Below are 25,972 nucleotides of genomic sequence, written 5' to 3'. Positions count from 1 at the left end.
GCCTTTTGACATTGCAAATATACTGACCAAATTATGAACCTTTGCTCATGCTTATGAAGCCTTCCATTAATAACCTGGTATTAGTCTGAGCAAGTACTTATCAATATGATTAAGAGGACAACCACTGGACTCATGACAATTAACGGCAAGTTTCAAGTACCCTTGTAAAAGATAAAAACTTATGGGCCAGATTGAATGCATTCTTTACTAAAACATGCAAAGATTTCTTTGAATACTTGTTTTTTCCTGAAAGTTTTTGCATGAATACTTCCACTACGCTTGTGAAACTTGTGCTTGGAAGGATACTTGATGTCAAGAGGGAATGCCTTGTAGAATAAATAAGTGGAAAGAACATATTTTTGGTTATAATTTCAATTACACCTTTAATCTTCATTATTTTGCTGAAGAAAGTTTGTAGGGAAGCTTTCTACCATCTCTGTGTAATCTGAAATACAGGTACTGTGGCTCCTGAATAAAAGCCTAAATACTGTTTAACCGCCTAGAATAACTCCTCCTACTGACAATCTGTGTAGAATCAGAGGCAAATAGGTTTCCATGGGTAAACTACCCATATTCCTGCTAAATGCATGCAAAATACATGGCACTGGTTCAGCCTGCTGCTCTGCAGTGGTAGTGGGGTGCTGGTCAAATAAATAACAAGAAAGTAACTGTAGATCAAAGTGTAGATCAAACTTGGTGTTTCTTGAGCCAAGTATTTTTTTTTTGGTACTGGAAGGGGCTTCGTTAGCTTGCCTTGTGCACCCCAATGTCAGTAAACCCAAATCAGCTGCCCTATGGACTACAGACAGTGATTGTTCAAGTGCACTATCTGTATGGCAGTCATATGCCCCACCAACAGTGAACTCACACTGACAAGACAGAGGGGGAGGAGGAAAACACTTCTTCGCTGAGTCAGACTCTGGAGTCTGAGGCTGGCAATGCAATTAAGAAGTATCTTTCAGAAATCTCAATTGTGCTTTCACTGTTCATCTACTAGGCAGGAATCACTTATGTTAACAGCATTTCACTAGAAGAGCTGGAAGAGAGGAAAATAAGGTTTGCCTTCCTAATTGTTATTTCCAACTTCTACTCAGTTGTAAGTACCTATCCTTCAGTTTTCATATAATTGAAACAGTGATAATGGAAAGGTCAAAAAGCAAGCGTGTATTAGATTAAAAAGATCAGAGGTGGTAACGCAAGCAAAAACAGGGTGGTGACAGAAAGCATTAGAAAGCAATATTCACTACAAACTGACTATGCACAATCCTGCAATTTCCAAAATTAGGATTAATTTTGTTACAACTTCTCACAGCAGAGGACAGATTTACTAACGCTAAAAAAAAAAGTAAGTAAAAGGGAGTCAGTGAAAGCAGAATTAGCAGCTAAGATACCAAAAGCCCCTCCTTATGTTTAGACAATGCTAGTACAATTACTAAGATATCAAAAAAATGCTTCAAAATGGTGCCAGACATGTTTTAACAAGGAGTAGATTTTGGTTTTAACTGTTTTAAAAAACTGATGTCAGAAGAGGCAGCATTAGTTTTGTCCCATTAAAAGAAACGTACTGGAGCTCATCTTAAACTGTGCTTCTTGAAGCTAGATTGTCTTTTTCCTGCTTGTTACACAGCCAATATTAAAATTAAGAAATTGAAGGTAATTTCTTTATAAATTGCTTTACTTACATGTTAAATGGTAATTAAATCACTATTGTTTCATATCCACAATAGAGAATTTCACTTCTTAAAAGTAACTTTCCCACCATTAAAAAAATGAACACTCAAAAGCAGAACAAAACCCCAGACAATGTGTGAAATTCACATTCAGAAACCAACGAAGGGAGAAAATTTCTTGACAGGCAACAGTTCACACTTTTAATCTCAAAATAAAGATGAACACATACATTTTTTTACCAGCAAAAATACTTTCCATCTTGATTTTTCTGATAAGTGAATAGTATCGACCTCTATAAGTTAAAATGCAAATAAATCTTCAACAAACAAATCAGGTTGGCAAGAAATGAAACCTGATAGCAAAACTTGAGTTGCTTACTTTAGTTTCATGTAGGTCACTTAGTTTAGCTCAGGGTGTTTCTTGTTTTAATCAGTGGAAGATATTACCTGCATCGATTAACTGCATGATCGTATCAACCAGTATAAGCATATATTAAAAATTACCTCCAAAAGGATCTGGTATGGACTTAGTGACATTTTCTAGAATGTTCTATAGTTGCACATGAGGTCTGAGGTCAAACTTAGAAAATCAGCCAAGAAATACTTAATTGAGAGTTTGGGGGAGGTGGGGTGGGGGGGGAGAGATTTGAAAGAAAGACTTAAGCATAAGATAGGGATAAATCATCTTTATACCCTCCTGACAGTTGATGCTTTTAGCTTCAGGCACTACTCCAAGTTAGAACATCCTCCATGGTGACCTAACTTTCAGCAGCAGCTAGTAGATCTGGCAGACATTGCTGTGCTTTCTCTACTTTCTCAAATCACATCTCTGTACACGAATACTGAACACTGCAGGGGAGCAGAGGTTAGTGCGCAGATCCTGAGGTTGGCCATAAGGAACAAGTATCCAAAACCACTGCAGTCCATTTTCTGAACCAGCTCTCAAGACTGTAGAGCATGTACTTCTGTATGTGTGTGCAGCTGCCCAAGGCACTGAGCCACAAACATGATTCCAGCATTCAGTTCCCCAGTGATACAGGTTGTGAAGCAACACCAAACTAGCAGTGACTAATACTTTGGTAAAATGATGTCATAAAGGAAGGAAAGAGTTTTGTTTCATTCAGAGGACAGAAAGGGGAAAAAAAATAGGCAATTACCTTACTCAAACTAGTTTGCTTTAAGTTTCCTATCTTTGAATTAACCAACATTAAAGTTAATTTAAATGCTGTGGGATACCATCCAAGATCCATATTTAGACTCTTATCTATGCTGCTTGCGGTAAGACCGACATTTTCAGGGCCATATAAGCCACTGAAAGTGACACGGACTGAAGAAAGGATCCCTACAGCTTACTGCAGGCCACCAGATGTGTGAGAGAATTTCAAAGAGACTGACAATTCATGGTGATTGAAGGCAGCACATGCTAAGCATGCTTACTGCTGCTCTCCATTTAAGAATCTGTGCTGCAAACTGCATGTGGGTTTGTCCTGGAACTGCTCAGAGCAAGACTGCTACTGCAAGCAGGGCGAAGGGCAGAGAATCTGGGGCACTGGACAGAATCACAGTTAATAATACTGGAAAGGAGGGAGGAAAAGCTCTGCCTTTGAAGAATCTCCCCACAATAGCTCTGAACACTTTTTCCAGCCCTGGTCTTCATTTTAATGTCTAGCTATTAGTACTTCAGGCCTACCCACTGATCTCTATTGAGTACAGGTCTCCATATAACAAGATGATATAAGACGAAAGACAGTAGAGAGTGACACTCAGAATGGCAAGATTACCACAGAACAGAAGAAGTATTTTAAGGGATATGAGCCTTTCCCTTATTCTATAATCGGTTGTGCTGAAGAAAAAAAAATTATGTAGTGCAGAGGAGAATACTTAGCTCACTTATTGATTTTATTTATAAATGGTAACAGTGAAGGCACTTGTAACACACTATAAGAGTGGAGATTTATCATTGCTTCTTTCGTAAGACTCATCTGTTGATGTAGTGAAGCATAATTAGGAGATGGGCATGAATACATGTCTGAATTTTGCATGCAGTAGTGTTCTAGTTAAGAGTATTTTTACTCAGCCTTTCAAAACATCTATGAACTCCAATTTCTACTATAAAGTTACTTCCTAGTGAAAGCATGCATTACATTTCTGCTCATTTTAAGGATGAGATAGTTACTGTCTCTTCTTTTCTTGTACTGTAAAGAAGGGACGTTATGTATTTCGTGCAATGCTGCCAACTGCAGACCCAAAATTATGGCATTGTTTTTTGTTTGATTCCTCAGCCACTTGGGAATACTTATTTTTAACAAGAACTGTAGTAAAATTCCCTGGAACTCTGCAGCTGGTATAAATCTGTATCTGCAAAGCAGGTGCTGGAAAATACAACTATATCAGGAAGCCTGTGTTTCAGAGTCATATCAACCATTTTTCCAACTGTGTTAAATACTGATTCACGTGATTACTTCCTGTGCTGCTAAAGAAAACTAAGACTGTCCTGAGAAACTCCCTGAATTCTAAGAAGTGCGAAAGCTCAAAAAGAATATGGGAACCAGGCACAAGGCACAGCAGTGTAAGAGTTCTCATTTAGTACTCTCCCTCACACTCTTCTGCCAAATACAATTGCATAAAATTAGAGAATATGCAAAGTGAAAGAAAAAGAAATCCCACAAACCTTAACACAAGAACATAGATCTAATTGCCAAATATAAAATAATAAAAACAGTTGTCTAAGGAAATACCTTACTTGATAACCTGTTGAGAAATAATTGTGTCATGTTCAAAGATTAATGACCTAATGAGACCATCTGAACACTGGAAAAGCATTACTAAACAAACTCTCTTCAGGGACTAACTCTTTCTTTACAGAGCAGAATCCTGACAACTCAGCCTACATATCAACTATATATTCCTCCCTTTGCCCACATCTCTACCAACCCCTCTCCCTAAGGCGTATTTATTTAAATTTCCTCTCATTGTAATAACTTCATATGAAAAATCTAATTTTCATCCCTTTCCAAAGAGGAAAGAACTCGTAAAATCTAATTCTTGTGTTTAGACCAGTAAGAAGGACACAATGAAAAATTGCATTAAAATCTAGCAAAGCCAGAATTTGATTGCATTTTATGTTGGCAAGGATTCTATCTGTTTCAGTACATGCAGACATTTACAACACCTGCCTGGGATGCATGCATAAAAGGTTGTTTTCTACTGCATATTCTAGCCAGTAGATGATAAATCAAAAAAGACCTGCTGGATCACAGAAATCCATCCCAGTGTGCCTTAAGAAAGTAACTCTAAATAGTACTGACTTCAAAGTAGAAAAATTAAAAACATTACTGTTGGAGGTTCCTTATTTGTCAGACAGGCAAAACACTACCCACATTGCTGATTCATATGGTATTATCAGACAGCAGTGCACAGGAAGCTCTACAGGAAGACCACAAAAGCTGACGAGTGTCCAAAAAGGGACAGATAGGCAGAAACATACCAGGAAGAACTTACACACCCCACTGCAATCAGGAAACAACAAAGCTAGTGAGTGAGCAAGCTATAGCTCCTACCAATCATTAATCCTCAACTACTTCTTGAAAAGGTACACTTTTTTTTCTGAAAGAAAAGACATGAGGAAAATTTGAGTAGTTTTCTACAGCAGGGAGCTGCTATTTAAAACATTTTGCAGTGCAGTGACAGAGTACACCACTATAGCAACAGCAGCTAGTGCAAGTCATTGTTTATCACACAAGAAGGGCATGAGCTACAGGGCTTTACTGTCATGCTCCTCTCTGTTTAGGATGGTTTTGTTTATAAAAGCTGCCCCAGAAAAAGAACTTTTTTAAAAACAGGGCCTTTCACAATGAGTCTAATAATAATGTCACACAATTTCTTTTCCCTATCAGAAGTACCAGAATATCCCACAGGTGAAATTAAAAACTTCCACGACTCAACTAGGAAAAATGCTGACTGGTGTTAAGACACTTTTCATAGGACAGGATTTTCAAGAAGTAAGTGAACTATACACAACACAGTATCATTATGAAAATTCTGAAAAGAGCTTCTAAAAATTAACAAGTCTGCAAAAAGACATATCCCCTCAACATCACAGAAGCATCCTTAGAACCTTCCTGACCTTTAAATACCACCTGCATGGTCTGTGTTCTCCTTCAGGAAAGTTTCAGTTATCTCAGTGTGCAAGCTCCTCTGCAGCCTCTGAGGAGATGTGTCCATACATGCATTACTCAATCTTTTCATACACAGTCTTAAACACCTTCCCTTATGAGCAAGTTTGAATCAGATATAGGCAACTCCAACTTTCTTCAATAAAAATCCATTTCATACTGCATATGTAACTGTAGATACATGTCCTAGACATATTTTCATGTCTTTTACTGATGTCTCAGTTCAACACAACAGCTCCTCCATGGCTCATTATCAAAGTGCCACTTAAATTGTTTTACTGCAAGAGTTTTTAAAAGCTCCTTACAAAGTGGCAAGTGGTTGGAAAAAACTCCATCTTTTTCAAAACCAAGACTAAGTTTTAAGGTTAATTTCTCCCCCAAATTCCTACTACACAGCTAAATTAAAATACCTATAAATTATTTTTGAAAAATGCCACTACATTTCATTTTCTCCTGTTCCTTTCTTATTTGTAGACTATTGGCTACAGCAGAATTTACAGTATCTGATATGTTTTTGCACTGTTTTGAATGGCTTAATTTTCAATTCTTCATCATAACCCGTTCACCTTTTCAAAGATCAAGGTAGTATTTAAGTGTGACAGAGAAAGTAAAAGAAAGAAAAAGAGGAAAAAATAACTAAAGCAAATCTGTTAAGTTCTAGGGTTACATTTCAGCTTTAAAGAAATCCTTTTTCAATCCAGACTTTGAATAAAAGCAGCTTTAAAAAATGCAAAGGGTCAAAGGAATATTAAAAACATATATTAGAAGTGTTTCAAATATATTCTGTGCAAAATCAGTTTTACTCAATTCCATGGGTTTACGACTGAGGGTAAAACCTATTAGTACACTGTATCTACAAATTGGCTTAGGAGATTAACAACTAAACAGTAAGCCAAATTTTAACACTGACTAGAAGGTCATATTAAGAAAAATGGTAAGTCATCATCAGAAACAACTTTAACTACTACTTTAATTGTATTTTCAGCTTTTCCACAGTATCATTTGTCTCAGAAACTCATATGTATGTCAGGACTAATGAGGAGAGACATGACAGTTAGAGAAATGTTAGAAAGCAACTCTTCATAATTCCCATCCCTACAACCCAACATTTAGCTTTTCATGTCATATTTGAAACTGTTCACAGAAGTGACTTGCTCACAATAAATTACTTTCTTACCTAGCTAGTAATTTATGTCCACTATAGCAATCTAAACATTAAACAATCTACAGTCAAGAGCTCTATACTTTCTTGACAAAGATGAAGCACACAACCATAGCCTTGTGATTGTCTGTTTGTTATGTAAATGTTATGAAAAAATTAAAATGTAATGTGACTAATGTCATGCTTTGATTTTCCTCTGCCAACCTACTCTTCCAGAAGCAAAACCCTGAATTCTTGCCTCATTACTCACCTTTATGCAATCACCCAAAGTGAATACAAAATCTAAGAGTAGAGCTACATGGGCCCATAGCCTAAAAACAGGTAGGCATGTGATTGGATTGATGAAGTGTGAATATGTAATCACCTCTTCATGTGCAGACTTTAATCCTAATTTAATCAGGGAGAAAAAAAGAGCAAAATAATCTTTCAGAAAAAGTAGAGGTCAATGTGAATAGTGAATACTTCTACTAGGCAATACATCCAACAATCCAAAACAAATTAAACTTCAGAAACAAAAAAAGGGGGTTGTGGGGAGGAAGGAGGGAAGGGCGGGTTGTGTTTTGATTTTTTTGTGGATTTTTTTAACTACTCTTTTGTCAAGCCAAGGCTGAATTTCATTATAAGACAAAACCTGCTTGCACTGTAATTTTTACCATATAGGAAGAGCACACTGAACAAGGGACTGACAAAATCTGGATCAATATATTGTCCATTTAATCTGAAGAACTATTAATTGATTGCAATAAACCTTATTTCAAGCATCTTGTGTGTTACTAGGAATTACAATGAAGAAACAAGTAACTTTTAGTCATTCTACATAATAAAACCAGAACACAACAGGATCTGAATTCCCCAAAAAAAGGTTATTGTGAGTAAGAAATATTCTTATAAATTTTCAGAGGAAAATATGACAAAAATACTTCAATCTGAAATTAATTTAGAAAAAAGTATTAGACAAGCTTAGCCTATCTCCTGTAGAAATGAATTAGGAAACTATGACTTCTAAATATCACCTTCTTGAAAATACTTATATATGATTATGTTTATCCATTATTTTTATAAAACTGTATTGTCTAAATACCTATCTTTATATAATGGCGGCTAATCATGAAGAAAGTCAGAATCATTCCAAGAGTACACAATCTCACTACCTTAAAATATATGCCAAACTCCCATTACACATAAAAGTTGCCCCTAAGTGAATTTCGTATCTTCGTCATCAGTGAACACACTCATGTGAACATTCCCTGAAGAACAGCAGTGTTCATTTATCTATATGTTTATTTTAAAGAAAGTATTTGAAACTCTTCATGGGAGCATTCAACTCTGCTTCTCCAGCTTACTTCTCATATACCATCATCTTCCCTACACATTTGAAAAAACAGCTAGAACTTTGGCTTCTGTTGGGATGAAGTATGGAATACTTAAGCAGAACATAACAAGATGAAACAAGTAATTCAACAATCCATTAGAGCAATACAGATAAATGGAAGTGCCCTCTGCTCTAAACAGAGAGCAAGCAAATGAGTGACTAGGAGAACAGAATATAAATTACTACATATATGGGGAGCTTTTTGCTTGTTAGTTTTAATTTTATTCAAATATAAAGAAGGAAAACAGAAGAAAGTAGGACAAAATGGTATGCCACACGTAAGTATGTAAAGATGCACTGAGGTGAAATGTATGTAAGACTGAGGAGGTGCCAGAAAGAACAGCAAAGAATGAGAAAACCAAATGACTGACAGGAGACTGATAAAAAGATGAGAAAGGCAGTTGAGGAGAGGCTGCTATCTATTTAAGATCACTGAAACCCTCACAAAGCTTCTTTACTAAGCACTCAGGAAGAAACTGCTTGTGGCTTTATTGGAAGCCCTAAAGTTCATGGATCAATATCCCCATGGGAGGAAATCCAGCTATCAGGGACATGGGCTTTCCCTCATATTGCAGCTTCCAGTGAAAAAAAAAAGTAAGCTGTCTTCAGTTCCTTTGTCTGAATACATGTAGCTCAATGACCACAATATTTTAAATCTTCTATACACTCTTGCACATTATCTGACTGCAGCTATCTATTTCTTGCTAAAATAATGTCTATAGAGCCTCCTGGTCTTAGAAACATTTAACTCTTCTGCAAGACTTGCTATTTATTGGGCAATTTTACTTTTTGGTTTTGAGTGCTTGGAGAAACACCTCAGAGAACCTAAATACTAACCAAGCACTAAACATTGTTAAATACTAAACAAGAACCATACAGGCTTCTCCATCTGCCTGAAGAGCCATTTGATTATATCCATTCTAAAGCATTAAGCATTTTATGTCACTATCCCAAGAACTTAATTCTTGCTTTTTTGTTAAATAAACCCCCCCTCTAAACTGAAAAACTGTCCTCCCAGTTTGCACACTACTGCTCTAGATTCAGTCCTTCACACTCTGTTTCAGGTGAGGTGTCTGCAGTAAGTCCTTTCCTCCAAGCTATGTTTGTTCAACATCAAATTTCACCATGGGATTTCACCACTTAACATTCCCAACTGTTTACCCAAGACAAAAACTTATGCAATCTCATTCCATTCCTGCTCCTATTGTCCCACTTCTGCCTGTAATTTTATTAGCATTCTCCAGTGGATCTGTCTGACATGGAAAAAACCAAGCTAACAAAACAATTACGGACTTGAAGATAATGCTAGTAAGATTTTGAACTTTGAAACCATTTCTGATATCTGCTCATTTTGACTGCAAAACATTTCCCAAGGGAAACAGGCAAAAATTAATCAGAAAACACTCTTAGAAACTTAACAGCAAATGTCTACCACAAAACTTGCTTTTATGTTTCCAGCTTCTTGAAAAACTTTCCTGCAGCCTGTTGTTGAAGACTACAGTTACTCATATTAGTTTTAGTTATGAATATATTAGTTTAGTTATGAATATTTAAGAAGTCTCACAGGAAATTATGGGAGTGGGATTCAAGTAAGGTTTCCTGCCTGTTAATCACCATGGAGCGACACCTTCCTGATACTGTCTGCTGGAACAGAGTAACAACTTGTCTTTTGAAAGTTACATTAAAATGGAAAAGTATAGGACAACCATAGTATTTGGTGTTTAGTATAGTAGTAGATTCATTTGTCTAAAAATACAAACTGCAAAAAGCATAAGCCTGTATTTTTTTTAATATACATTTGAACACCTGGGGTTGCATGAGTTAGTTTGTACAAACAAAATTTTGCAAAAGATAGGCAATTTTCAGAATTGCTTCTGAACATTTCTCTAAAAACTAACACTTTCCCTTATTTCATAAAATACTTCTTACCCTAAAATTCAAAAGCCATACAACAACTTCTAGTTGAAAAAGAATTAATGGAAGCACAGTAAAATTTACTCAAAAGGAAACTAAAAAAGTCTATAGGCAACTATTTCCCATGACAGACAAATTCCTAAAAGAGGAGATCACACTCAGCCATTATCTTAAATCTCAGAAGAGCTCACATTCAGAAGTTTAAACACATAAAAATGAATGTCTTTCATTATATAATGCTATACCATCAGTACTGAGATATTAGCTTCTAAACACAATTATATTTCTCAATTGGCTTTACTCTGATAATAAATCTTTCAAAACAGTCTAGGTTACTATAATATAGGACAATGCATTTCAATCTCTGCCTCTTCTGTTACATTTGTGACTATGAAGACAAATATAATCTCACAAGAACTGACCTGTGAAATTTAGAACTTACCTATGGCTACGTTGATTATACTAAAATAATCCAATGTAAATGTTGTGATGCTGTACACCACACAAAGAAAACAGCTGCCTACTTAACTGACTGCTAAGGACACTTCAAATTCCAGCAGCATTCAGAGATTCAAAATACTCCAAATTTAATAAAACACAGTTAAAGGTATGAAAATTGGTACAGTAAGAGAAAACCATTTATACTGTAGCCCTGAAGTCTATTGCAGAACATGAAGAACTTGACCCAAAAAAAGGGTAATTTTTTTTCTTCAGGCCCAACCACATCAATACCAACTTGACCTGCAATTTTCTAAACTACAGTGTACAACAGCTACTGTGCTAAAAATATTCTGTTACTCAAACTTCAAGATATTCTCTCCAGAGATAGGATTTCCTGATAGGAGATTCAAATTAATAGGAATTTGAATTTCCTGTGTTTTCCCTTCCTGTGTTTTCTAGATTGCTAGACTAATGAGTTTGTTTTCAACAGCCTGTAAAAAAATGAAGGAGCAGATTTATTTGTTGACTGGTGTTCAGTGCTTTGAAGTGAAGTGACCTTGTATACAGAGAAAAAGTGTAGGATACCACAGTCATGTCTGTTTAGACACAATGCTGTAGCGCATTTGGTTTTTCCTACATTCCTGAAGGAATTTGTACAGGAATTGCCTTGAGAGCCTGGTAACTGGTGACTTTTATTTTAGTCTGCAAGTAGCCCTATTAGAAACTGATGGGAATGTTTGTGAAGTAGCTGAGCAGAGACCCTTACTTTGAGCAAAGTAATTTTTATGTAGAGAAAGTGAACAGTTCTGGCCATGCATATACAGCTATGGCAAACCTACCCAACTCACTCAACCATATAAACACACTAGAAAAAGTCAGCACATCCAAAAATAATTATGGAACACATACTCTGTAATATAATACAATGAAAAAAGAATCCTAATCTATCATTAGGATTTCCAGATATTAAGGCTAAGTGACAGTCAACACCAATTTTGAAGAAAAAATGTGCTTTACAATCAACTAACTTTTCAGGCCAGTATGTTTCATGCTTTGCACACAGCAAAAACATGGAGCCAAAAGACTGAAATGAAAATGAAAATGCAGGTTTAATACTAATTAGACATTTGATTGTGATTTATAAAGGATGATGGGAAAACAGACAGCACCAGCAGGCAGCTGGACTATGAAATTTAACAGTCAGGAGTCTCACCAAATACAAAATTTTCAATCCTTTTCACATGCACGAAAAACCCCACCCACCATTAAAGAAGGTTAACAATATTGATTCTGACAGATGGGATCCTCCTGACTTCCTACTGCATCAAGTCACCGTCCTGCAAGACGCTTGTTATTGCAACATTACATCACCAACAAAATAATGATCATCTGTGATGACTTCAGCAAATGCAAATGAAAAAACAACTCATCATTAGCCTGCTAATAAGCTTTATCTTTCCTACTTATAAGTCAGCTGTTTTAAAACACATATAGCAGTTCAGGTCTAAAAATCAAACTTCATATATTTAGACACAGAAGATTCTATTACTAACCCAAGTTTATCTCATTTCTCTTTCCCAGTTAATGGATGCTTTTTTTAATTGTAAAGGTTGCTGCTCTTTGATATTTTCTATTAATGAAAAAAAAACAGAATAAAAGAACTTTTGAGTAATTTATCAAAGAAAATACTACTTTTATTCAGGACTACCAGATAATCATTAAATATTCTTTCACAAGATGGAAAAAAAGGTGAGGCATCCACTTTGTCACAGATCTTAAATTCTCCTTTTGACAAAGTTTCTGATAATGGATCAACAGTAAAAATGCAAACAAGTTCTCAGGGAACTGTTATCAAACAGTGCCTCCTTGAGCAGGAAGAGATTGGACCAGATTATGCACAGTGGTCCCTTCCAATTTGACCTATTCTGTGACGTCATGATATTGGGAGATACAGACATGTAATTCTGTGGCTTACCATATATTTTAAGTAAATAGTAAGCATTTCATTCCTAGTCACAGAATGAGACAAACTATTGTAGTTACCATACTATTAAAATCTGACTATTAAAAAAAAATGTTAAAACTGTTAGAACTGTTAAATGTTAAAACTGTTAAAAAATGTTAAAAGATAGTTAGAGATGAACCTTAGAAACACTTTCAATGTATTTTGTCCTTTTAAACTGCAGTAACAGCATCAATCTCAGAAGACTGACTGTTTTAAGGTCTTGTGTAGAAAATTTTAATTTAACAATCTAGTCACACACAAACCGATATCTTCACCTATTTGTCTAATAATTTGAATTTTTTCCACTTGTAATGTAATAGCAATCCTTAAGCAGTACATCACAAGAATGGTTTAACTGTGCTCTAACCAGAGCACAGCCACATAGCAAAGGACAAGAGTTACTGAAGTCAAATGGCAGCCTGCCATTAAACCTCTGTTCTGTGACAATGCCCCCCAGGCAACTTAAGAGAGGTCTCTTGTTTAAACGCATATTTGTGCTGTAAAAGTAGACAAAAAGGCAAGACAGGAAACGCCCTTTTCTTTGGAGCTTTCAGTATCACTTCTGTGATGTGTCATTTTTTTGAGACCTTCAGTATATTTCCGAAAATAAAAAAGTGGAAAAACTTCAGCTACAGAAATAAACAAAAATCTCACCTTGTTATTTTCACACTTGTATGGGATTTTGAGGGTATCCATGGCCTTGATCATGGCCTGCATTGCTGTAAATATATTCTGGTACACCAGTTTTGTAAAGCCCCTTTTGTCTTCATCAGAGTAACCTGATCCATGAATGATTCTCATCTGCTTGATAAATGTGCTTTTGCCACTCTCTCCTGTGCCTGCAAGACAAATAAGAAGGATATGCTTTACCCAGTGGACACAAACACAACTTTTTTTGCACAATGCTGACAGCTTGCTTACTGCAGAGCTCAACAGTGTCAAGTGGTGCTTGGAAGGTAACTACAAGGACCAGTTCAAGGTCAAACAGCAACATCAGTAGCAACTGAAGAACTGAATTAAAATTTGCACTTTGATTTAACAACTGAACTAATGAGCAAAATGGCACTCCAAAATATACATATTATATATAACTTCGTATTTGAAAATATTTTATTCTTAAAAATGTAATTGTACGAAACTCTTAACTTCATGAGACAGTTCATCACAAAAGTTCTGAGAGGAAGAAAGTCTTCGTAGGCTAACTCTCAGGACATTACAGTAATCTGGTATTACAAGCAACAGATATATGTGTTTTGGTTTTCTGGCTTTTCTTTCTCCAGGCAACAATAGACAGAACAAGAGGACACAGTCTCAAGCTGTGCCAAGGGAGATACAGGCTAGAATTAAGGAGGAAGTTTTTCACAGAAAGAGTGATCAAATACTGGAATCATCTACCCAGGGAGGTGGTGGAGTCACCTTCCCTCGATGTGTTAAAAAAAAAAAGACTGGATGTGGCACTTGCTGACATGATGTAGTTGAGGTGTTAGAACATGGGTTGGACTCTATGATCTTAAAGGTCTCTAGAAATTCTGTGATTCTGTTTGGGTTTTCAGTTTTGTTGTATTTGCTTGTTTGGTTTTTAATTTGTTTGTTTGAGGGGGTATGGTTGGGTTGCAGCTTTTTTTTGTTTTAAGCTAGTATTGGAACAACCAGAGCCCAACAAACTTCAATCTCAGAACCATATGAAATCACTGTTAATTAAAATTTGATTCATATTTATTAATAAGCAGTCATTCCTTCCACTAAATCTTTTTCATGTCTTTTTATACTTTGTACTAAAAGTAATTTATTGATGAAATATGACTATTTGTCAACTTAAAGTTAAGATCTCTGTGGAAACTTCGCAAAGATTACAACACACAACATTTTTCCTTTTCTCCAATTCAACAAGCTCATCTATAACTACAAGAGCTTATCTATATTATCCCTGTGTTTGCTTAAGAGGAGGAGTTGAACCTGCACAACTACATAAGCCCTGTGTTCACCCAGCTGCTCAGCTCTGCAGAAAACAAAATGCATTGCTCAGTGCTGTGGTTTTCAGACTTTCAGCCTGGGCTTTATTGTAATCATTTCTGTAAAGCTTTCATGCCTTGTGCCCTAATACTCATGTCCAGGACAAAGGCAGCTTTAGATAATGTTTTTGGTGTCTTCTCAAAAAAGTGTGTTTCACAGCAGTGAAGTTTATAGGAGTAACCCTTAACTATTTCTGAGATAGCACACACTGCAAAATCTAAGCCTCTAAAATCTTCTGCCCTTCCCACAAGCATAATTTTGAAACCATCACTCCCATTTCCTGCACACATATAACAAACTTCTAATGCAGGTTTTCTTTACGCACACATTCCCAGAAAATCAAACATGATGTTACATACTACAGAATCAGAATGGTTTGAGTTAGAAAGGACCTTAGAGATCATCTAATCACAAGACCCCCCTTGCCATAAGCAGGGACATCTTCCATTAGGCCAGTTTGCACAGACCCCATCTAACTTAGCCTTGAATACTGCCAGGGATGGGGCATCAACAGGTTCTCTGGGCAACCTGTGCCAGTGCCCTACCACCTTCACATGTAAAGAATTTCTTCCAGCATCTCATGTAAATCTACCCTCTTTAAGTTTAATGCCATTTCTCCTTGTCCAATCACTACATGCCCTCATAAAAGTCAGTCTCCAGCTTTCTTGTAGGCTCCATTTAGTCAGCAAAAGGCTGCTAGATCATCCCCCTAGACATCAAGACACTGACTGGTATCAACTTGTGCTTTCTACAGCCTCAACCATTCATTACAGAACAAGCTAAAAAATACATCATGGCAATACAGTCTAAAAATTTTACCATTTACCATAATAATAATAATAATAACCATTTACCACAATAATAATAATAACCATTTACCATAATAAACACAAACGACACTGCGTAACAGCATGAACAGGACCCTTGAGTGGGCCTGTTTCACCTGGTGAAAAGAAAACCTGAAATTACATAAGAAAAAAAAATCTACATTTTCTTCTGAGAGGATATGAATGCCTTATGGGCTCTGTTAGCCACTGCTTCTGCCACCATCATTCTTATACCTCCAATGGATACAAGACAAGAGCAAAGGTGGAACGGCAGTGCAGTGGATCAGCAGAATGGACCAATGGGGGATAAAACTATACTGAGACCAATTTTCTGCTGGCTACCACAGCACCTTTACATTAGTCAAGTCAGTTCCCTGAAGCCAGATATATAGTATCTTCTCATCTGTCACAAGACTGCTGAAGCCACACAATGTACCTAAAACTCAATCATAATCAGAATACCACCGCCACACTCCTTCATCTTTTAAAAAACATTACTTTCAACCTTTCCCTCCCCATCCTCTCCCCAGTCCTAATATAACTCCTTGTCTAGTACTTAGCTGAGAATTGAATATTGTGACAGAATAAAACCCCACGTTCTTGACTCAAGCACACAGCTTGGTTCGTCATCTGACTTCTAAACTTCATCTCAGATAAAATCAATGTAATGAATGAAAAAAGATTAACTGTCATCTAAAAATAATAAAGAAATGTCTGTAATAGTGATGAACTCCCCAATCATGGCATAGAGGATTATCAAAATTTTTAAGAGCTTAGCATCTTAAACTGAAAGTTTCTGAAAACTTCTTTGTTTTTTTTTTTCTTGAAATGTTAATAACTACAACAATTACTGTATCATCAAGAATTTTACAAGCAGAGATCTGAAAGTACTTCTAGCAATATTACATCCACAAGCAGAATCAGGAAAGAAGCCAGATTGCTTAAATGCAGAGTAGATCCTTATGCATGCACTTGCACCCACATATATACATATGACGTACAATTTATTTCTCCTGGTACACATCCTGCAAAAATCAAGCCACAGAATGTTGAAATACAACATTCTTTGCTCTGCAAAACTTATGGAAAACCTTTAAACATAGGTAACAATGCAGCTAGTGGCAGAGAGGTTTCAGAGTTTGTGGTGACTGACAAAGAAGATACAGGAGACTAATTTAAAAGAAAAACAACTGTAGAAGCCTAGAATGACAAGCCTTTCCTTTGTATGGTTGTCCTGTATTTGCTTTTGCATTTCTCTGCATTGCAACTTTAAAAAAATCTTAGGTATAGTATCTTCAGATCAAATACAAGGCTGTTTTTTAACTAAAACAACATACCATTCTCTAAGTAAAATTCATACTGGCATCTCTTAAACAGAAAGACTGCTAAACTACACCTGATAGTGTTTTTTCCCCCAAGTTTGACCTATGAAAAGGCAAATAAACCCTGCTATTTTACTGTTTGAAAATTTATATTAAATTAGAGAGAAGAGGACATTCTTAACATGTAAGGAAGGAGAAAGCCATTGAAATCCACTACCCTGTTAGTCACTGTACACACACACTTATTAGGAACTGTCAAAACAACAGTGTGTACATTTGCAGAAAACTGGCTTTCATCTTGGAGCTTAGATGCAGAAAGAAAGCCTACAAGTACCTGGAAAGTGAAGATTCATGGGTAAGGGTAGAATCAACATCCTACACAGATGAGCAGAACCATACTGTAACCAGAGTTTCATCAAACATGTACTCAGACAAAGCAGTCGTTGTACATTGCCTCACAGATTTACAGAAAAGGGGAGCAATAAACCTCATCAGATACTAAGTAGCAGCATAACTCCTAGGAGGAGTAAGAGCTAAAACAGTAATAGAGAGGTAATGCATGAAAAAAAAAAATACTTGATTTCACTTAAAGTTATACTTCACTTGGAAGAAAGTTTAATGTCCTCTATGCTACCACTAGTTCAGCATTAGAGAAAAAAAAAATATGGTTTGGTCTGTTGCTGCTCTAGCAGTGGAATGCAGTGGGATCACATTTCCACTGAAACCAAGTATGGGTAAATGAAAACATGAAACTGTGCAGAATTCAGGCCTTGGACCAGCTTGGCTTTGTAGGTGACAAATCAGTTAAAATGTAGTATGGAATGCATGAAGATCCTCCTGGGAACTGAGGCAGAGAAGCCAGTCTGTCCTACGACTCAGAACAGCAGGTCTCAGGCTCACAGTTGGAGGCTGCTGCTGGGAGGGATATTCAGTTGGTAAATCTGTAGCAAAACTCCCTGAGGTAGAAGTGAAATTCCCCACCTCACCCTGCAACATGTATCTGTCCAAGCCCTGGAGCAGAACTAGAGTATCACTTCTCCATCAAAAGAAGGCAGCAAGGCTAGTGAAACAAGGGGTCTCTCACACCCACAGCTCAGTCCACCTGATGTGGTCATGCGCCCAGGCAGACTGTGCTCTCATCCTGACATCATATGAAGAGATCCTTACCTCTACAACAGCCTTGACCATCACCTCTGTCAACAGTTCCCACAACTGAGTTGACCTGCTTCAAGCTGGTACAGCCAATGATAAGGCAGTCCTTTTTAAGTGAAGACTGCTAGTACTCTATGAACTTTTTTCCCCTATTGCTTAAAAAGTATTACATCCATGACATTGTATCACTGTATCATACCTCTTGAAAGATACACAAGTACCAACCTATGCCAACAACCAATTTATACTACTACAAGTTAATAACTGAAACTGACCATTTTCACCTTGGTCATAGAAACACCAAAGAATTTCAGTGACAACTCATCCAGAGACATAAACAGAACTCCTGTAAGGAATTACCAGTGCTGATAATGGATACAGTAGGCATATTAATATTTTTCACAAAATGAAAAGTAGAACCATTATATCTTCCTTGTATGATTATCCTACTCATTAACTGACATTAAGAGATTAAACCTTACAAGAGTTGTTTGATGTTAGGAAACATTTCAATGGCATTTCATTTAGAGTTACAGAAAAGCCTATGAAACAGGAAAGCATCTCAAATTTCAGTCAAAAAAAGCCAGAAAGAGAAGTAAGGTGTCCTGAAGTCTGTTCCTATATCAATAGCACAATGTTTTGCAGTTATGCTAAAAACTGAACAGAATAACGACAAAAAGCCAAAAAATGTGAGAACCCCAGTGATGGTATTTTGAGATTTAACAGTACACAGGTTGAAGTTAAGAACCACTTAGGAAAAATGGGAGAGGGGTACATATTATTCTATTGCCAAGTGTTTGCTCCACTGACAGGATATCTTTAGTTTAAAATCACTATATAATCTTCTTACTTGTTTTGTTTAAAAGGCACATTTGCATATTCCACTTGCTTTTTAAAAAAGAGTAAGCATATAATCATTTCACTATTCACTAAATTATCTCCTCTGTATCATTTTCATAATTAATAAACATTTCATTAAGATTACTGTCAATATTCTACACAATATTATTTCATGAATTACTAATGGAACAACAAAAAAGAGCAAGATGAGAAAATATTTATTCCAAAAAGGGATGGATAGAATTTTGAAGTAGCTCATGAAGTACATAATTACCTCAAATAAGGAATATGAAACATCTACATTCATGTAGAGCAATTTGTTTCAAGAATAATCTTGAATGTCTTAAATATTTATGAAAAACTAAGCAAATTATATCCATTACAAATATTACTAAAGTTGTTCCATCATTTCCTTACCTACATGATTGAAATTGTATTGACCATCTTCCTTAAAAAAGGGGAAAGAATACCTGCCATTATGTGGACAGCTAGTCTGACTGCTTTCTACAGAAGAAAAATCCTCTTACAAATTTCATCTGGTTGTTTTTGAGACTATAATAAAGTTAGTCATTCTAGTGCAGCCACAAACTTAGAAAAACAAAATACCCATCCTCATTGTACAAGTGAGGCACTCAAAATAGTTCAAGTGACTACTACAATAAAGCTTAAGACAGATACTGAATTACTGAAAAAACTGAAAGGAAATGGAAGATAGAATTGAAACATAAAATTCAGCTGATGTTCTGTAGCTTCTTAACTAATGTTAATTCAAGCTTTTGTGAACCAGAACCTCCAACTCTTTTACAGGAAATGCAGTTAATCAAATACAGCTTTTTGCCAGATAATGAAAACTACACAGCAAAACTACACTACTATTATGCAGCTGAAAGTCAGCATTCACTTCTCCACACCTTCAATTCAGAAAAACCCCAAACCTACCCACCACGCAACCAAAAAAACCCAAACCAGCAAGACCCCCCCAAAATCAAAACAACTAGATAAATCAACAACAAAAAATATCACCACCACCTAAGTCCCCACCCAACAAAACAGGACTTCCTCCTTATCTTTTATAGCTACAAACAGGTAATTGTCACCATTTTAGAGGTATCTTATTATAGTTTAGGTGTAATTCAGAAGCAAGTATGCAAGAGAAGAGATAAACTGGGTGCCTTCACAGAGGTCAAGTAATTCCTCAAGAATTCGCACAGCTTTGTAAATGGGTTCAAAGTAGGACAGGATCCCACCTTGTGTGACCTTCTCCTCCCTTCTCTTGAAAGGATCCCTCTGATAAACCACAGGCTCTCTAAAGAGAATCAACTCTTTCCAGTCTGTGCTTATTTTCTATTTTATACAGTTTGGAGCAGCTTAGACAAATTCTGCCTAAAGAACTCATCTGTGCAGAAAAAGCATCACAAATCAAATTTCACCCTCAAAAATATTTTCTTGATGCTACTCACAACTCAATTGAACAGCAAACTGTTTAAAGTCAGTCTGTTGGCTGCTGCTCTTTGATGGAAATGTTATAAACAAAACCAGAAGCAAACATCAGCATTCATAAAAGAAGGTATCATACAGACTCTTACCTTTCTAGCACAGAGGAAAGGCAAAATTGGTCTTTGCAAACGTGTGTGATTAATTTCAAATGAATGTTTATATGAGGGTGTTGGAAAGCAGACTCCAGTAGATTCCAAGGCACAAGCAAATCAAGATTGATCATTTATTATCTTCTTTGAGATCAGTATAATACAGAACTATTAATAAATCAACTTGTATGTTTTCTCTAAGCTATTTATTAAAATGGTAATAATATGCTGAGCACCACCTGATTTTCTGTGAAAACTAGCTTAACTACTAATTTGATAGAGACAGGGTTTAGGGTTTAAATCTTTTATGTTTCCTTCATATTACACCTACAGTTCATCACCTCTACACCTAAGCTGGACTGAAAATTATGGGGGCTGAGAGAGGCCATACAACACTACACGTCCTGCAGGTCTCCAGGAGTATTCTCCAGGAATTTCAGAATGAGATTTGAGTTTTCCTGCATTCCAAGAAAAGGCTTGAGTTAGTTCTAAACTTTTATTAAGGAAGACACATAAAATTTATTTAATTAATAATTAACTCTTTCAAATTTCTTTCACATTGTGTTAGTTGGAGGGATTATGAACAGGTAAACACAACTCTGATTCCTACCAACTCTGAGAGACTCTATTTCAGGGACAGTATAAACCACTATGATTAATCAAAAGCAAGGATAAATACTGGTAGCATTCAAAATTGCAATAGTTTTCCCTGATTTTTATTATGGAAGGTAAATAATACCTTAACTACTTCAAACCCTATGTCTTCAGAAAAAGTGGTCTTCATGTCTAAGATAATGCAACACATTTTGGCCATCTATGTTTCCCCCATGCCAAGGGCTACCATTCTTCTACCATACAGAAGACTGAAAAAGGTGAATATTTCTCTATTGATATGTTCTATCTGGAAACATAATTATCATGTACAAGAACATATCAACAAAACGACAGCTGTATTTATCAAACACACAAAGCCTTATAGTTTGCATGTTCTGCTTTCGTAAGGTATAGCTAGAAATTCTGTGATCTGTTCTCTAATCTGTGTTTTAAAGAAGTATTGTAGTACTCAGAGTATATTAGATATGCATTTGCATCCATCTGAAATACTGATATAAAACAGTATATTATGTAATTTGTTTAACAATATGTTATGCTAACAATATGTTAGCATAACAATATGTTTTTGGACAACTAAGTCCGAAAACATGAAAACACCCTTTCCAAAGGTTTTTTTTTAAATAATTATTCTATTCTACGCCTGTGAGCTCTATTTTGAAAGCCTGATATAAGCTTTTGACCTACCCCTCATACAAGAAGGCTCCATCCCAGAGCTGAAAGTACACAGTGCAGCATTTCTTTCTTAGAAGGTGGAAATGCATACAAGTAAATTGCTTTGCTATAACAAAACTAGTATAAATATGAATTTACTGAAAACAAGTCATATGAATAATAGCATATTTGTTATGATCCAATACATACGTCAAGTAACACTTCCCATGGCAAATATTATCTGTAATGAGAAACTGAGAACAGCAACTGTTTTGTAGCATTTTGGAATATTTTTTCCTCAAGAATGGTTGGCCACTGCTTCCAAGAATGATAGTCACCCCAGTTCCAAGCTTTGTCTAGAGATCATGAAGCACTCCTTACAAGGGAAAAACACAAATGAATGAACAGAAAACCCCTTTGCTTTTCCACTCTTTTATATGTCCTTCATTCATGCCAAAGAAAGAACATTTTCATATGGATTGAGATTATTTAAAAGAAAGAAAGAAAAGCTAATCATGCTGGTTCTTCTTACACATGAAGAGAATAATATTTTTCCCACAAAGCTATTTGTGATCTTTCTGTGTTAGGTAATGTACTCCTGAGGAAGACATTTAAGCTGTTCTCTTGGTCTCCTGCTTTTGCTTCTTTGCTGCTCATGCTTCAGAGCTCTCAATGACCTCTGCGTTAGTATGATGACATGACAGCTGATGCTGAGGACCTCATTAGACAAGAGTCAGCTTACTAGTGTCACTATCAAACTTACACTAGAAACATAAAGGAACTATGTATCAAATGTTGGTATGCGCATACCTGTCAGACAGCTTCCGTGGTCCATTCACAGGCAGTACTAGACGAGAGACAGAGGTTTCTTTCAAGCCTCAAAGATACCCCCAGCACTACAATGATGAAGTCATTTTTGCTTTAGTTAAACTACAAACAAGTACAAACAAAGTGCAGGTTCTTGAAAGTAGAGCCCTGAACTGACTGCAGTAAGGAATCAGCTGGGGTAATTAATAAGTTTTTTTAATATTACACCTCACAAGTGTATATTACACATTGTGTATTTTCCTGTTTTCCCAGGGGAACACATCTTGAGAGCATCATAAAGAAAATACTTAATGGTATAAGCGAAAGTTTCACAGCAAGTATCTCTCTCTAGCATTTAACCACTTTCTCTCATGCTACTGTGAAGGCGTTGCTCCTCCTTCCCCAGGGAGACTGAAGAGGTTGTGGTAACTGAAACCCACCCCCACCCGGTTTCAGGCCCTCCCACTGAATGAGCACCCATTTCACTCCACATGCCACCAACTCAGTTACTCCATTTGGGATATCATTGTCATTACAGCTGATCCCAGCATTAAACTGGAAGGAGGGTGGGGTGGGGGGAGCTCAGGCCTTTTATAAGGAACAAAGAAACCTCCTAACAGAAAATAGAATGGGCAGGCAGCTTCAGCAGACATTGACTGCTGGGAGACCTAAAAGGGAGGTGAACTGGGGAGCACAAGGGCAAGTCCAGTGCAGAGACTGCTTCCAAATCAGCAGCTGTGAGTAGCCCCGGGAAGAACTTTTGCCATCTCCTACCAGGCAAAGCTCCTCCTGGTTGGCCTTCACCCCATGGACATGGCAAGTCTTCAGAGCCCAGGGCTGTTCCTCTTGCCAGCCTCCTTCCATGTGCAAGTTTCTCAGTGGCTATTTAGCAGCCACTAGAAAGACTTCATCCCCAAAAGACCTGTCCCTTACTACAGGCAGTGTTCCTTCATCTCTTCATCCCCAAGGCACACACAGAGCCCAGCAGGGCTGACAACCATAATAAGAAGCTCTGGCACAGCAGCTATCCAAGTAAAAACATACGATTTGATTTTTATTTTCATCCTACAAATACTGTGAGAGGCTCAAATGTTGGGTTTGCATTCCGCTTGTTCCTACATTCACAGTGTTGCTCCCAACTTCTATGTGTTCCTCGGTGCACACCGGCAGGGCTGTGCACATACACTGTGAAATCCAGGCAGGCTCCGAGGCCAAGCCCATTATAAATCCACCCAGAGGAAAGCACAGTTCCAGATACTGTGGCACATTTCCTGCAGCTTATGGCAGACCATCCTTAACTTGAGAGTGTTTCTGAACTGCTACTTCCCCTGGAGAGTCACTAGTTTTTGAGGATTTTTGCTGTCTTCTCATATTTTATATCTTCTGAGGTATCCCAAGAAGTCATACACTAATTAAGCAGCTTCTCCAAAATGAAGGTAGACCCCTTGCACACTTTTTCCTCCTACAAGGAGAGGGGACCTGGGCAAGTCAGCTCATTAGCTGGATAGGAGTGACAGAACTGCTATAGTATTGTAACTCTTTCTTGAAACATTTAAAATCTAGGAAATTTGGAATAATACTGAAAAAGTAAAGAATGGACAAATCACATTTTAATCATGTTCCTTGCATATTTGAATATAAATACCACCTATGCACATATTTTCATGTGCATACATACACACACAAAGTGATGAAGGCTCTAAAGACATAAATATACCACTGGCACTCTGAATTTAAGAAATCAGGTCAAGGGTAATATTAGCAAAGAACAATTTTATAATTAAAAAAATTATAATTAGATTCTCCACCCCCCCACCAAAAAATCCCTGCTTTTTGTTAAGAATAAAAAAAAAGGTAAATCGAATAGCTAAGTTCTGAGAGGACATCCTTGCTAGCTTTACACATACAGACCACATCACATAGGTATTTCCATGCTTAGTACCTGACAAATGCAGTATTCTTTTCAGATGCTGCATTTGCTCAAGCAAATAGATGAAAAATTGAAATAAACTTTATGCTTGCCTAAAGTGACCAATGAAAACTACTACTGGGTCAGTAAGAACATTGACTGTCACAGTCATTAAGAACAGGGACAAGCAGGCAGATTTTATGGTCAAAGTATCTGGTGCCATCATTTTGCATTTGCATTTTTAACAGCACAGTGTCCCAGCATGCATACAGCTTAAAGCATCACTTTGATATGGCTGAACCATGTGACATTTCAATGTTCTGCTTCTCCAGCAGGGAAAGTCAGGTGGCACCACTCTGGAGAATCACAGTGTCACAGAGAGAGCATTCATGGCTTGTGCCCCTTCAGACTGCCCAGAGAGGGCCCAGCTCCCATGCCACTGACCTGCTCAGCTGAGCAACTTCAGCAGCTCAAAGGAAGAGCTTCCAGTCACATCTCTGACATGCCAAAACAGATAGCTACATGACTCTTGTTCTCCTCAAGAGATCCTCCTTATAATAACCTTGTTGCTGAAGTTACGTATTTATTTAGACCTGATTATATAATCTGATTACATACCAGATTATTACATACTCTGAAAGTTTTTAGATTTTTTGTATTTTTATTCACTTTACACATGCACTATAAACAAAGACCGCATAGATTAATAAATAACTACTTTTTACTTATAAAGGTAATAAAACTGATAAGATAATAACACTCAGAACTCAATTAAAATTGTGAATAAGCAACACGCCTTCCTGAGTCACAGGAAAGCACTGTTTTGCTGGATACTCTTACATTATTAGAAGAAATCTCCAGAAATCCATTAACTAGATGGCATCTGAATTCAATAAAACAACTACTGTTTTATTCAAACATCAGCTACTCTAGCCAATAGCATGTACCACCTACACATGGATATGTAACTTAGGAAATGTCACCTCCTTTCTCTCCTTGAATTGCCTCATTGCTCTGACCTCTTCTGAAATTACATGTGGTTTTCTGTTTAAATAATTAAAATCCACATGCTGTTCATTTGCATTTAAGTAAGTTACTTGCATTATAAATCCTGGTTCATCTGAGAGAAAGTTCTAAATTCACCTAATATCCTCAGTAATTGGGCTTTCTATGGTGACAGGTTCTCGTTTTATGAACATTTATGTAATTCTGGTTTTCACTTGTTGTACTGGCATCTAGTTTCAAAAAAGATTACATTGAATACATTTCTAGCCACTTTCAGTGCTATGGCAAAAGATACTCAAGAGCATGATAACACTATGAATCTGTTCCTGTTCTTATTTAGTACACCAAAGCAGAAATAAATTTGACTGTCAGGGCAAAGAACTGTAACACAACTGCAGTTCATACAGGCACGAGGTGGCAGGGTGAAGAACTAGTTTCTATTCGCCATTATTTTTCTTTCTAGAGGAAACTTTTACTTCCAGGAAGTAAACATTTATTTAACACGT

General features: G+C 36.7%; 1 protein-coding gene across 1 annotated transcript in view; it reads right to left on the bottom strand.

The window, feature by feature from the left end:
• LOC136569309 (guanine nucleotide-binding protein G(q) subunit alpha) overlaps nt 1-25,972 on the bottom strand; it is a 118,283-nt gene that overhangs the window by 66,636 nt on the left and 25,675 nt on the right. Inside the window, exon 2 of the mRNA XM_066569693.1 lies at nt 13,394-13,578. Within this exon, the coding sequence (XP_066425790.1) occupies nt 13,394-13,578 (185 nt within the window). The remainder of the gene's footprint in view (nt 1-13,393; nt 13,579-25,972) is intronic.

This window comes from Molothrus aeneus, chromosome Z, assembly GCF_037042795.1.
Source record: "Molothrus aeneus isolate 106 chromosome Z, BPBGC_Maene_1.0, whole genome shotgun sequence".
NCBI lineage: Eukaryota > Metazoa > Chordata > Aves > Passeriformes > Icteridae > Molothrus > Molothrus aeneus.
Note: the sequence above shows the minus strand (reverse complement) of the source record. Positions and strands in the feature narration are given on the sequence as shown.